Here is a 14,503-nt window from a genome sequence, read left to right on the forward strand (position 1 = left end):
TCCTCACTATGCACTTCTTCAGGGGGAGTTCTTCTATATCTTGCAATCAAATTCCTTAATATCAGTAGTTACACTTCATATGTTTTATCCCCGTTGAAAACTTAACCTATATTGTCATCAATCACCAAAAAGGGGGAGATTGTAAGTGCATCTACTGCCCCTTAGTGATTTTGGTGTATTGAAGACTTATAGGTTAAGGGACTAATTTGTTTGTGAGTGTACACAGGTCTATAAGTCTATGAGGAGTTTGATATTTACAGAGAAAGTTGACCCCTAAAAATGAATGTCTTCGACTGAAGACTTTGGATTTCTGAAGACTTTGAAAGTGAACAAATTGGTGTGACCCTGAAGACTTGGATTTCATGCGAGGAACATGAAGCGTCAAGACTTTTGTTTTCATAGTTTCATTTTCTCTTTCTTGAGTCATAGGAAACACCGTACTATTAAAGGGGGTCGAGGAAATACTAAGGAAAAATTTCCATGTGATGCTCAACTCAAAATCCTTTACCTACCAATCCCTTCGAGTGAAGCCATTGGAAATATCATACAGTTCAGTCAATTTCTTCAGTGACAGAGACAAAGTACTTCTGGTCTCTGAGGAATTTGTTCCGACTGAGGAGTTAGGAATTCGCCAGTGCGGATTGCCTACAAGTGAGGAACATGATAGCCCTGAGGAATTTGATAGTCAAATTTCCGACCGTTGCTGTGCTACGCGCCAGCTGTCCCAAAATATCTACCCACCTAACGGTCATGTCATTGAAGGGCATTTATGTCTTATCATGTCGGGCTGCTCCCTAGGCTATAAATAGCCGCCCCCTACAACCACTAGCTGGTTGGCTGCTCCGAGAGAAACTGACACTTGTCATTTGAGAGCATCCCATCCTCCGAGGACTTTGAGCAAAAAAATCAAGTGAGGAAAACCCAAACCCAAACACCTACAAACCCAAAGTGATTGAGCATCACTGAAGAGATTGATCCTGCGTGGATCCGGCGCTTGTTACCTTTGAAGACTGTGCATCTTCCAGACGGTTAGGCGTCATGGTCTAGAGCATCCAAGAGGAAATTGTGGATCGCCGAGTGACCGAGTTTGTGAAGGTTTGGAAGTCACCTAAAGACTTACCACGAGTGATTGGGCGAGGTCTGTGTGACCTTAGCTCAAGGAGAATACGATGAGGACTGTGTGTCCGGGACTGTGTGTCCTCAGGTTTAAATACCTAGCCGCTCCAACCAGACGTACAACTGTCACACCAGTTGGAACTGGTCTACCAAATCATTGTCTTCACCAAGCCTACTGGTCTATTTCCTCAACTCTTTCATTTCCTCATTACTGTGTTGTGTGCTTGTTCATATCTGTTCGAAGACTTTGGCTGAAGATTTTCTCAATTTCCTCAGTTCAATTTCTTCAGTCTGTTTGTCTTCATCCTATTTATCATGTGTTTACGCTTTCTGTACTCTGTGCGTGTTTTCATTTCATCATGATGACCATGCTTATGTTCTGTTATGTTTGCATCTGAGTACTTATTCTGCTGCAAGTAGTTCTTCGCTAAGGAATTTCCTCACCCTGAAATTCCTCAGTGAAGAATTCATAAAAATCGCCTATTCACCCCCCCTCTAGTCGACTTAACGCACTTTCAAGAGGGCCAGGGCCTCGACGAGCGACAAGCCCCCGGCTGGCGCTCCGCACAAGCCGGTGGTGGTGGAGATCAGCCCGGACAACAGCCCCCGACGCAGCCCCCGCTTCAGCCCCCAGCGTGAGTTCATCACTCACTCTTCGTTGACGAGCATCGGGAAACGAATCCTTGGTGCTAACCTTGCCGGGTTTGCAGGAGGAGAGCGGCGGCAAGAGGAGCCACTGAGGGCCACCCCCAACACGCTGCCCCCATCGACCACGCCGCCCGGAGGGGCGTCCCCGGCAAGGGCACCAAGCACTGAGCCCATGCGCACGGAGGAGGAGGAGACGAACTTGGGTGCCGGTGGCTCCATCCCGGCAACGAATGTTGGCGGGGAGGGAACCACTTCTTCCCAGCTCGGCACGGGTAAGTGGCCTGCCCCTCGTCCCTGTTTCTTCTTCTTCTTCTTCTTCTTGTTTTTTCGAACCTTGATTTAGGCTTCATCTCATTCTCCTTCTCGGCTTCTAGACCCTCCCCCGACGGACCAGGAGGATATCAACACCGTCATCGAGGAGGTCGCCAAGGACACCGAGGCCGAGGCCGACAAGATTGCTGCCGAGGAGGCCGCCAAGACCGCCGCTGAGGAGGCCGCCAAGGCCGCTGCCGAGGAGGCCGGCAAGGCTGCTGCCGAAGAGGTCGGCAAGGGGCCTACCGGGGAGGAGGTGGCTGACGACCAACCTCCCTCCCCTGCTGCCCCTGCCCCGGGCAAGTACTTAAATGTGGGCGATGACCTGTTCGCCCACCTTCCAGGGACGGCGAGCACCAGGGCGCCAGCCGAGGAGGAGGTGTTCGACGACGAGGCACTCGCCACCGCCGGGCTCCAGGTTGTTGATGAACCGAGCGCTGGCGGTGGCGGTTCCCAAGAGGAGCAGCTTCTCCGGGGCATGAGCGTCAATTTCCAGAAGCTCCAGGCGCTCCACCGCGCCCGCCTGGACAAGGCGAAATCCAGGATGGCGGCAGCGGACAAGGCGGAGGCGGATCTTGAGGAGCGCGTCGCTTAGGCGCTGGCCTGGTTCCACAAGGCCTGGGAAGAACTGAAGGCTGCTCAGGACGAGCTGGCTGAGCGCAAGCGGGAGCTCATCCTGAAGCAGGCTGATGTCGAGAAAGCCCAGGAGGTGGCGAAGGAGCAGGCTGCCAAGGATGAGGCTGCTTGGCAACAGCACCAGGCTCTACTGAACTCCCAGGAGGAAGACCTCGCCGCCCGTGAGGAGGCGCTCACCGCCACACTCCGCAGCAAGGACGAGGAGGTCGAGAAGCTCGTCGCGCAGCGGACCCAGGAGCTGGAGCAGAGGCACAAGGACGCGCTCGATGCTCTGGCTCGGGTTCACGCCGGCGAAGTGGAGAAACTGGAGCTGGAGCGGGATGGGCTGAAGAAGGTGGTCTCGGAGCTGACGGAAGAGAGGGACACGGCCAACCACGCTTTGGCGGATGCCCAGGCCGCAGTCTCCGACAAGGCCAAGCTGCTCTCCGAGGCCAACGACTCCATCAATGACCTTAAGCTAAAGCTGGAGGGCCTGGAGAGGGAGCTTTCGGAGGCCAGGGCCCGTGAGGAGACCCTAAACAAGGCCCTGGAGGACGAGAAGCAGCTGCGGAGCAACGACGCCGCCAATCACGGGGATTACGTAAAGAGCGTAAACCTCTGGATCAGCTGCCTCGTCGACGTTGCGGAGAGGCTCACCATGCAGCTGGCCGCCATGGGCATGCCGAACTTCAAGTACTCCCCGGAGGTGAACGTGAGCCCCAACGCCAGGCTTACCTTGTTCTTCGAGGGTGTCCTTGAAGCCCTGAAGCAGCTCCATTCCAACCAAGCGACCTCTCTGGCCAATGAGGCCCGGAAGCTTTGCCGGGGCGCCCTGACCAAGGTCCTCACCAAGGTGGCATACTGGAACCCCAACGTTGACTTCGTCGATGCGCTAGAGAGCTTGCCGGAGGATGTGGACCTCGCGGCGCTCGAAGAGCATATCGAGCCCATCATCAGCCGCGTCGACGGAGTCAGGAGGGTGGAGGGCCAGCGCCGAGACTAGGCACCCCGTTTCTCATTCCCGCTGCGAGTTCATGACAAAGACGGTTTTATCTTAAGTTAGAACCGCTGCAACAGTTGATGTAATATAACTCTGCAGTACTTTAAAGTGAAGCATGATATCTTCCTGTCCGATCTGTCTTTGTATGTACACACCCTACGCTTAGTTGGATAGGTTTGCCGGTGCGTAAACCCATGCGATGGCACTTTGAGGGCGGATCCTTAGCAGCTTGCCGGGGGGACGCTTGCTGTCGGGCAAGCCAGCTTGCCGCTCCCAGCGCGGCCGCTCGAACTGTTGAGCGGACTCGAAACAGAACAAGGGCGTTGCCGATAGCGGGCAAGCCACCTTGCCGTTCTCAGCGCGGCCGCTCAAACTGTTGAGCGGACTCGAAACAGAACAAGGGTGTTGCCAATAGCGGAAAGGTTCCATTGCATGCAAGTTTTCTATACAAAGAGCAAGATCTTTCGAGGAGAATAACTTTGTATAAAAAGGAATTGCTCAAAGTTGTGCGTGACTTAGCTTTTCGGTCGCCATGCAGATGGTTGTTGCGGCTGCGGACAACACCGCCCCGCCTAGCCGATGGCACCAGAGCGTGGCCGATCACCGTCGCCTTCCTCCCTCGAGCCATCGCGATGGAGAAATCGATGAGCTGACTCCAAAACCGGATTTTCACAACTTGCACCCCCTACCTGGCGTGCCAAAGATGTCGGGAAAAACGACACCTATGGGATCACGGGGAATCCCTATTACGGTTGACAGGGTGCGGGGCTGTGCAAAGAGCGGGTTTGGGAGATCAACACGGGGGAATTTGATCCAGGTTCGGGCCGCAAGCGATGCGTAATACCCTACTCCTGCTGGTTTGTGTTTATCTGGTGTTCTTGGACTAGCTACAAAGCGTGCAGTGTCCAAAAAGTCCCAATCCTTCCTCAGTACACTTGCACCGTAGGACAAGACACATTTAATGCGCTGCCGACGTGCCCTCTCACTTTATCGGGGACGGCAAGGAAGCTCGTCCCGTCCGTCGCCGCTTCGTCTCGCTCTGACGCGCGTCCGGGCTGACTAGGCGTGCAGTGCCATGCTGGCTGGCTGGCTACTGAGCTGGTGCGGTGGCAGAGTCTTCACGAAGATCTGCATGCCACCACGCAGGTGCTTGCTGAGTTGGTCTGGAAGCTGCATGTCGCCACGCAGGTGCCTGCCTTGTTGGCGGACCGACTGCTGCGTTGGAACGGCGGTGGAGCCTTGGCAGGTGTGGGCCTGGCTGCGGCCCCGCAGATGTCCCCGGCAAGGGTCTTGCCGGGGTCTCGCAGGTGTCCCCGGCAAGGGTCTTGCCGGAGGTCTTGTGAGCGTCCCCGGTAAGGATCTTGCCGGGGGTTTCCGTCTTTTGGTTCTCATCTAGGCTTGTATGTTCTTGGTCTTCACAAAGATCTGCATGCCACCATGCAGGCGCCTCCCGAGCCTTGGTTCCAATGTCGTTGATGGTGTTGGAACTCTTAGGCTCAAGGGTGGCGGCCTCGCTGGTGTTGGGCAAGTTGCCCCGGCAAGGCTCTTGCCGGGGAAATCCCACCTTGTCCCTTTGCTCCTCTCGCCTCTGGCTTGGCGCTGCTCTGGTTGTCTTGTGTCTTCGCTTCCTCTGCCTCGCCAAGCGTGGCCGCAGGCGTGGCTAGAACTACCCGCGCACAAGTAAAGGGGTACATAAGGCCCCTACTTTTGTACACCGACAGACATAAACTTTTCAAAGCTTCACCCATAATTGCTCCTTTGTCGAATTGTTAGAGGGTCTGGCTCTCTTTTGAGCCAATCTTCCCTTTGCCTTTTCGTGCCCACTATCATCATATATGTTGATTGAACATTAAATACACCAGATTTTTCAAAGTTCTATGAGCATTAATCATTCACATTCTGCAAGCAAATCAGCATTCGTCATATTGTTGATGCATCAATGGGTAGATAGATCTCAAATAACTCTATATTTCATCAATCATTTGAACTATTTATTAACTCATACACAAACTTGGGCGCATCAGCAACTCGAGAAACAATAGGACTCATCATTTTGACCCAGGTATCCAGCTATCATTCCATATCTCTGTTGTACTACCATCACCGATCCACTTAATGATGTCGTGCTTCATAATATCTTTCCCTTCAACAACTTTTAGACACACCTGGGAAGCGTGATTTCACACTTAGGCCTCCAGAATAGAAGAATCTGGGTAGTAGATTGCCTTCTAGAGTACTAGATTAAAATGTTCAAAATCTCTGGAGCTAAGGCTTCTGCTTCTTCTAATCTAGGAATTTGTTGGGTCCCAAAGTACAGAGGTTCGTAGGCAAGTAATTATTTCCCTTAAATGGGTGACCTTAAAGTTTATGGAACCAGTAAGAGTATTTGAGCACCAACACTCAAAAGTACAATACTTGTCTTGGTCCCCAACGAAACTAGTGGGATTATCAGTCTCACTAGCCTTGCTAGTTACAAGAATTAATGCAATAACATCCAGCTTGACCTCCGACGATTTTGTGCACCCTTCGTATGGAGCAATCACCATGGCGTTTCCTTGGTAAGTCCATGGACCTTCCTCCACAACTCTCTCCCAATCCCCAAGACATGCAAATTCACTATGTACAGGTTGTCCTCAAGGGGGCGAATTTTCACTTCCTTGGCGAGATCCTAAGTCGGCCGCATATTCTAAAAAAAACAGAATTGGTTGTAAGGCATTACCATGTGCACTCTTGCTATGGCCATCCACCTGATGGATTCCGACGGCGGTGCTTCCTCCTGCTTGAAGATCACATCATCAACATCCTCTTCTTTCAATCCGAGCTCTTTCATCATGGCTTCAACCTCGCTGGATTCAGTACCTGAACTCGAAGATTTTCCATCCAGTGTCAACCCTACTCGAAGAAACAGTACCAATGGCTCAGAATCCCTAAAACACTCGTCCTCAAATTGCATAGCAAAGACCGGGCAATGATCAAAGAACGTCCCTTGATCACTCCCAACCAGGATACAAGGGAGCGAACGATAGGGGAGACAAGATCTCGATGTCGACTTGGTAGCCGGCAAGAGGAAGATAACCCTAGCGGCAAAGGGCGCGGGTGCACCACATTTAAATATTGTATGGAGAAAAGTATATCCCTCCCTCCCTCAAATGTGGCCAATTGGATCAAATACCCCCCACCCGGTCCAAAACCGATTATTTACCCCTCCCAAATGTGCTAAACTGGATAAATTTCCCCCAGGGTGATATTAGAAGTCAACAGCGGCGACAGCTCGTGGTGGGCTTGGTGGCTCCAACGTCATCCACAAAGGTGCGAGGCAGCAATTGGCGGGGAACTGGTAGCTTGCAGCGGCCAGAGCATGGCTCGCAACTGGGCAACATCATGATGCTACGGGTGGGTGGCGACAACACACAAATGTGCGCGGGGTGCATAGTACACTGCGGCTCAGACACGCACACAGGGTGCAGAGCTGCACGGTCGAGTGTGGATCTCACACACCACTTCCATGGTGTGACCACAACTATGGTTAGCTAGGTCGATGCGGTAGCGGCAATGCCAGGGAGGTGTAGGACGCAGCCATCCGCACATGAGGGTATGCGGCGGGGACGTGTAAACGACGTAGTGCTGCTCGCAGCGTTATACGACGACGGACACGGTGAGCCGGGCATCGACATGGTACGTCTCGACGACGGAGAGTGGGGCTCGCGCTGCTGACGGTGGCTCTGGACGATGGTGCTGAGCCACGACGTCTCCCCTTGGTGAGCCCAGAGCTTGTGTCAGCGTCCTCCCCACCTAGCAGCTCACAGGTATGCCGCAACTGCGTGGCCATGGTGTCCTTGAGGCACCGGAAGTGTCATGACATGCCCTTCCACGTCAGCGTCGTGTAGGGCGTCGCCGCCCTGAAATCCATCACCGTCTCGACATGGTCTTCAGGAGGGAGGCGCGGCAGCTATGCTACTCACGGCGATTGCAGGGCGGGAGGTGGTAGCCGCGACGCAGTCGGACGCGAGGGGCAAAGCTCAAGCGGAGGTAGGGTGGTCCAGGGAGGAGGTGGGTGGCGTCTTGCCGCGAGAGCAACCGGGGGCGCCGGTGAATTGGGAATTTTCTTTTACCAAGTCAGTGTGCAATGCCACATCAGCATGATCAGTCAGTACGGTTAAAGACAAAACCATCTCAAATTATGTCCAAAACCTCTCCGGGAAACATTTATCCAGTTTTACAGATCTGAGGGGGTTGAATAACCGGTTTTGGGAACTGCCAAAGCGTAGGCAGGATTACAATCGGATGAAACCAACTCAGATAGTTGCCCATGGACAGCTGCAACATTTGATTTTGATCCGATTGGCCACATCTTGGGAAAAACTATACTTTTCTCTACTGTATATGGTACTGGGCTGAAAAGCCCAGGTGGATCCAAGCCCGGTTAGAGTCAGCCCAGTTCCCTAGTATTATTGTTGTTATTATCGAAGACTGAACTCGACAGAGAAATTACACACCGGAAGAGAGAAACCCCAACGACGACGAGGGAGAGAAGGAAAGGATCTCGTGCAGCTCGGCCATGGCGAACCAGGGATCCAAGAAGATTGTGGAGAGGAACAGGAAGCGCATGGATCTCCTCTGGCGCATAATCCTCGTGTCCAACGTGAGCGGCCCCCTTCGATTCTCCCTTCCGCCCTCCTCAGATCCATGAATTACTTGGGACTTCCGTAGATCGTTGCTGCTCGATACTTTGTCTTTGACGGAGTTCGACTGATTTTGAGCTTGCCTTAGTGATTCCGGTGAAGCCTACTTAGGACCAGATTAGCTCATCTGGCCTGGAGCAATCATCCGTACTCTCTGCTCTGTAGTCTGCACTGGAGTAGTAGTCCGTGTTCATTCCGTCTCTTTTTCGAAAGCGTAGAATTGATCCTTGCATGCCAGTATGGGGTGTTGGGAAGTAAAAATCCAGTAGGAGGGAGGAGCGCTCTGCTGAGAGATGGCTTAATTTTATTCAAGGAATCTCCTCCGCTGCCTTGTTTAGTTTTGTTTAATGGCCTGCCGAGACTTTGTAGCCTCCTTCTATGAATTACATTTGTTGAACCACATGTAAGAGGTACAAGGTGTGTTTCTGGATGTATAGCATAATCTAATCTAGCTATATAATTTTGCTAACTATCTGACAAATTTAGCCATTTTGTGTTCGAGGACTAGTTCATCTGTTCATGTGTAACTTTTGCTTCTTTGCAGGTTATTTACATAGTAGTGAGGATGGCTGTAATGTACTCTTCTTTCACCTGGAAGCATTGGATTGGCCTCGTGGTGACATCTGCTGCATACTTTCTTTCATACAAGCAACTCGCTAGTATGACAAAGCCCGAATATTCTGACGCGGACAATCGTGAACTTCTGAGTTCGGGTTATGACTTGGCCACTGGTGGGCTTTCTGAGTAAGGAACTGCATGATGGTGTAATTCTTAGCTTTTGATCATTGAACTTGATGACAAATCACTGATTAGAGGATTACATAGTCTATGGCTGTCATCTTCCTTAGAAATAATTTACAGTACCAACTTTAAATGCACATTGATAACTACTCCCTCCGTCCCACAATATAAGATCGTTTTTCAAGCTAACATAGTTGGAAAAAATGAGAAGTTGAGAAATTGCTATTTTTTCACTGGAGGATTATGTGAACTTGTATATGCGGTGCTTCTTTTATTTCCTATAACCCCGTTACAAACTGTTTTCTGCATCTTTTCCTGCAGATATATAGAGGATGTGATATACATCACAGCATTTGTGCAGCTTACGTCCATTATTTCTGGAAAATTTTGGTGGACATATCTGGTGGTAAGATATGCACGACCTGGGACTTCATACTGTATTCTTGTTTACCATAGCAATTCATTGCTGTCCTGCTAAAATCACCCTAAGGTTCCTTTTTCTTAATAAAGAGCATATTAAATATAACAAAAGCCTGCTTATTGTGTAATCCCGACTCCAAAAATAAGGTGCACACGCTTTTCAAGATTCAAGTTTGGTGTGAATTTAACCAATAAAATGTGGGTTACGTGTCATTATACCATTAAATTCGTATTTGAAAGAATTTTTCCAATGGCATAATTTTAAGTTACATAACTTGTATATTATTTGTCTAATTGATGGTCAAAGTTAAATCTCGAAAAGTATGCACACCCTCCTTTTGGAGTCGTAGGGAGCAGTATCTTACAAGATGGACCTTGGATGGAAATAATTTATCATTCTTTATCCTTTTCGTTAGATAGACGACAGCTATGTACTATTATTGTTGCGTATGACTTTAGCTTCCACTACTGGTTCATTCTTAGGATTGTTTTGTCAAGTTTGCAACTAGTGTTGCAATATATGGCAGCTGAACTGAAAGGTTGTCACAACCCAGTCCAGTTAGAATTTGGTCCAACTGCAGCCCATTGTTGGCTGTATGCATGAGCACATATGCAATAATAGTCTCCATTGCTTAGTGAAGATAGAGCACCATCAATATATATTGCCAAGGGTTCCAAGGGAACTAACCATGTCGCATGATTTCTGAAAAATGCAAGTGGTTAGTTACGTAGTATGTGGCCGGCCCAAATAACGGGGCTGTCACAATGATCAATGTAAATTACCTTCACCTATCGGTACATGTTGCAAGTTTTGTTCTATATATATCTCGACACTTGCAGACAACTTACATCTCGGGGTAAAGCAGGCTTTAGTGTTTCTTCACTAAATAGACATCTGACTAGTTACTTCTATTATTTGTGTTTTCACGCAATTTTCCCACTCCACAACATTTCGATTTTCTAAAATCATGGGCACACTTCATGCTATAATTTATATATACTTGAATTGTTTTGTGCAAAAAATATGCATCCTGTATAAAGAAAACAGCAGTGCAGTTTGAATAGTCAATGCAGTAATGTGTTATCCAAATTGTACCACTCTGTTATGAGTGGAATACATATGGGTCATATTTTTGCACCAAATTTGCAAGTGCTTTGTATAGCAACAGGGGAAAACTTTTTTGAGTGGAAAACCCATTTAGAATATAGTATCTACTCTGTTCTCAAGAGTTGTAGACACTACCAAGAGGGTTCCCCAATATTGTCAACTTCTGATTATATTGCTTATTATCTATACATTCCTATATGCAGATACCAGCTTTCGGTGGATACAAGATCTTTTTTCTGTTGAAAGGAACATTCTTCGGTGGTGGTTCAGAGGTAAAATAGACCACGTACCAAAGTTAGCAATTGTTACCATTCAGGGTTATTTGGAAATGACACATAAGTATTGTACCTCCTGTTTTCAGGGTGAAGTCGAAGATGAGAAGTCTCGAAAGAAGAGGGAAAAAATGGAGAAAAAGGCATCTAGAGGGAAGATGGTGAAAACCAGGACCCGTTGATATGACACATACATACCCCATGCCTTGGAAGAGTAGGTTGGTTTCTCATATCATAGCTGTCCAACTAGAGTGCAAGCTGTTGGCGAGTTTGCTAACATGAATGATATGATTCATGTATCATTTGATCCGACAGCTAGCACAAATGTCAACTAATCTTTAAGTTATGATGAATACCAGCATTGGTATTTGTATATTTCCTGACCCTTTTGGTTATGTAAACCAACAATGAGGCATGGTAACCCAGACATGTTAGTGACACATTTGAGACTGAGTTTTTTCTTTTTCTTGGTAGAGAATCTTGTCATTTCGAGGCTTCGATGTTGTCTTTGTTACGAACTTCATATGTTGCCTTTGTGATAGCTAAAAATTTCATTAGGAAGTGCCTCGCTTCCATTGCATAAAAAAGGAGTGGAAACACAACTTATCTTGAACTAAATCGAGGCCTGATTCTCAGAGATACATTGCAGGACAGATAAGAGTAATAATTTTGTTTTAAATTTCTTATTATAATTAACTACTCGCTCTGTTCACAAATATATTGGATATTTCAATACGAACTACATACTTCCGATTCGGAAAAAAGTTAGAACATCTTCTATTTGTGAACGGATGGAATACTTTACAAGTTGCATGGAAGCTCTACTCGGTTTAATTTTGGGCAAGAACCATGAATGTGTTATACACGCCTTCTTTTGTTCAGCGTGCTATTCAGAAACCCACTTTCAAAAGTATTTATTTCCAAACTCCAAAGGTTTTCTGCAAGCCCACATAACTATCAACTGCTTTGGTATTTCACTTCACCGCCTCTCCGGCGACAGAGCAGGCAGTAGACGGTGCCGGCGACGAAAAAGCTCACAAACCAGGCATTGTTGTAGGCTGCGACGAAGGCACTGGAGACACTCGGCAGAACGCCAACCTTGTGCAGAAACCCCGGCACGATCGGGGCAACTCCGGCCGCCATCGCCACCATGGCGGCAACGTTGAAACCACCCTGGAAGTAGTAGGGGCTCTCCCTCTCCTCCGAGTAGAGCGCGTCGACGTCCAAGGCGGTGCGCCTCACAATGTAGTGGTCGGCGAGGATGACCCCTCCGATGGGGCCCATGAGCGCCGAGTAGCCCAGCAGCCAGGTGTAGACGAAGCTCTCGCTGGAGCTGAGCAGCCGCCACGGCTGGCAGGCGATGCCGAGCAACGCGGTGATGAGCGCCCCCTGCGAGAACGTGAACCTCCGCGGGCTCATGCTGACGAACGCGTTCGCCGGCGCCACTACGTTGGCAGCGATGTTGGTCGTGATGGTCGCGAGGCTGATGCCGAAGATGGCGAGGACCGTCGTCGCCGGCCCGCCGATGCGCCCGAGGAGCTCGATTGGGTCGGAGATGATGTGGCCGAATATGGCCTCGGTGGAGGAGGTCACGGCGAGCCCCGCGAAGGTGAACATGCCCATGAACACCGGCAGCCCGGCCTGGCCGAGCACCTGGTCTGCCTGGCTGCGCGCGTACCGCGCGAAGTCCGGTATGTTGATGGCCACCGTGGCCCAGAAGCCGATGTTCGCCGTGAGCGCCGGGAAGAACACCTTCCAGAACTCGGCGCCCGTCAGCCGCGGCGGCAGCGAGAGGATGCGCCCGAAGCCGCCGGCGGTCACGTAGGCCCAGGTGAGCAGCGCGGAGGTGAGCACGATGAGCACCGGCGCCGAGTACCTCTCGAGCTTCCGGATGCCCTCCATGCCGTTCATGATGACGCCGAGCTGCGCGGCCCAGAAGGCCAGGAAGCAGGCGAACTCGAGCGGCGCCGCGCCAAGGCCGGGCACCGGCGTGAGCAGCGGCTGGTACGTCTTGAGAGCTGACGGCAGGAGAAGGAACACGGCGCGTCCCCCGATCCAGGACTCGATGCCGAACCAGCCGCAGCCGACGAGGGCACGGATGACGGCCGGGACGTGCGCCCCGCGCACGCCGAACGTGGCGCGCGCGAGCACCGGGAACGGCAGCCCGTGCGTGACCGCCGGCGCGGCCGTGAGCACGAGGCAGACGAGGACGACGAGGTTGGCGAAGGCGACCGTGGCGACGCCCTGGAGCGCGGACATGCCTAGGTCGACGAGGCTGCCGGCGAGGTAGTAGGACGGCACGCCCACCACGAGGCCGATCCAGAGGCTGGCCAGGTCCCAGGCCGTCATGGTGCGCTCCGAGAGCGGCGTCGGGGACAGGTCCGATTCGCTTCCCGAGAGCCTGGGTCTCGCCGGCAGCATCCGCGGGCGCCCGGCGAGCGTGAGGCTTGGTCCGCGAGGGGATAGAAGAGGCAGCCGCGGCGGTGACGCCTGCTGGGAGCTCGTCGACACGAGGCGGTGGCGAAAATGGTTGGGCTGGCGCACGGCGAGAGCTCTGGACATCGCCATGGACACGGCCATGGTCGTCGGAGGGGCAGGGGGAGGGGAAGGAGATGGGGCGGAGAGAGCTCTTGACTTGTTGGAGCTTCGTTGGAGGCATGAAACGATAGGGGGGATCTTGTTGCTTGGCGGGTTGCACCACGGGTGACTGTGCAACCGGGCCCACCACCCACGACAGCGAGATCAGATTCCGTTGGCGCTCGGCTGCAATGGTTCCTCGCTGTCCAAGAGTGAGCTGAACCGTCTGATGAGGAATGGACGGCAGTGGATTGATCAGGCGCACAATATTAAACACTTTTTAGATGCAGTGGAGGAAGTGATCGGGAAGGTGACGCCCAGGGATCTGGAGTGTTGGGAGATAACTCGGTGTGATGGTGATTTGTTGGGTTGATGATACAGCATGTTAGGGCCATGTGATGATAGGCCAGTTTTAGTTTAGGAGCTGATCTCGTCCAAGCTGCCATCGACGCATAATTGGACCGATCACTCAACTTGAGCATTGTTTATAGCGGAGTAAAGTAGAGGTTATGACATGACCAACGACTATGAGTGTATATCATATAGTAAGTCCATAACCAGTTAACCACGTTTCGTCGAAGTCGAATGATACAAACGAATCTCCCGCAAAAAAAAAAAAAGATACAAACGAATGATTAGCTTTTTCTTTGAGTAAAACTAAATAATTAACAGTGACCACTGATGCCCATTCAAAAAAAAACTGACCACCGATGCGGTTAGAGAGAGTTTTCTTACGCAGGAAAAACTTTTCCAACACGTAGGCCAGTCTTTTTTTTAGGGGAAAACAGTTGCTCTTTTATTCAGAGTTCATCTCTTCTGCAACCTTGGAGCGGACACACTCCGAGGGTACATGAAGCCAAGTTTTACAAAGAGATTTACAGCAACCCTCCCTAGCTAGGACATGTGCTATTTTATTTGCACTCCTACACACCCAAACCACACGGTGCTCCTAGACAGCTCCAAGCAAGTTTTTGATCTGCTGAACTAGGTGCCTAGTGTTAGAGAAATCTTT

The 14,503-nt window shown here is 50.8% G+C and overlaps 2 protein-coding genes across 2 annotated transcripts; one reads left to right on the forward strand and one right to left on the reverse strand.

Moving 5' to 3' along the window:
- Positions 1–8,119: 8,119 nt before the first annotated feature.
- Positions 8,120–11,437, forward strand: LOC109740627 (uncharacterized). The gene is made up of 5 exons (XM_020299681.4): positions 8,120–8,333; positions 8,918–9,117; positions 9,436–9,520; positions 10,846–10,914; positions 11,004–11,437. Exons 1-5 carry the CDS (start codon positions 8,250–8,252, stop codon positions 11,094–11,096), a joined length of 531 nt encoding a protein of 176 aa, XP_020155270.1. The 5' UTR covers positions 8,120–8,249; the 3' UTR covers positions 11,097–11,437.
- Positions 11,438–11,667: 230 nt separating this feature from the next.
- On the reverse strand, positions 11,668–13,573 carry LOC109740626 (purine-uracil permease NCS1). Its single transcript, XM_020299680.4, has one exon. The coding sequence runs from the start codon at positions 13,492–13,494 to the stop codon at positions 11,872–11,874; it is 1,623 nt and encodes a 540-aa protein (XP_020155269.1). The 5' UTR covers positions 13,495–13,573; the 3' UTR covers positions 11,668–11,871.
- Positions 13,574–14,503: the final 930 nt, after the last annotated feature.

Source organism: Aegilops tauschii, chromosome 6 (genome assembly GCF_002575655.3).
Source record: "Aegilops tauschii subsp. strangulata cultivar AL8/78 chromosome 6, Aet v6.0, whole genome shotgun sequence".
Lineage (NCBI taxonomy): Eukaryota > Viridiplantae > Streptophyta > Magnoliopsida > Poales > Poaceae > Aegilops > Aegilops tauschii.

What these genes read in the sequence shown, in the direction of transcription:
- LOC109740627 (XM_020299681.4), top strand. Translation starts at nt 8,250, where the DNA reads ATGGCGAACCAGGGATCCAAGAAGATTGTGGAGAGGAACAGGAAGCGC. An exon ending in GCATAATCCTCGTGTCCAAC is followed by an intron (nt 8,334 to 8,917) that starts GTGAGCGGCCCC and finishes GCTTCTTTGCAG; the next exon opens with GTTATTTACATAGTAGTGAG. An exon ending in TCTTCGGTGGTGGTTCAGAG is followed by an intron (nt 10,915 to 11,003) that starts GTAAAATAGACC and finishes TCCTGTTTTCAG; the next exon opens with GGTGAAGTCGAAGATGAGAA.
- LOC109740626 (XM_020299680.4), bottom strand. Translation starts at nt 13,494, where the DNA reads ATGGCCGTGTCCATGGCGATGTCCAGAGCTCTCGCCGTGCGCCAGCCC.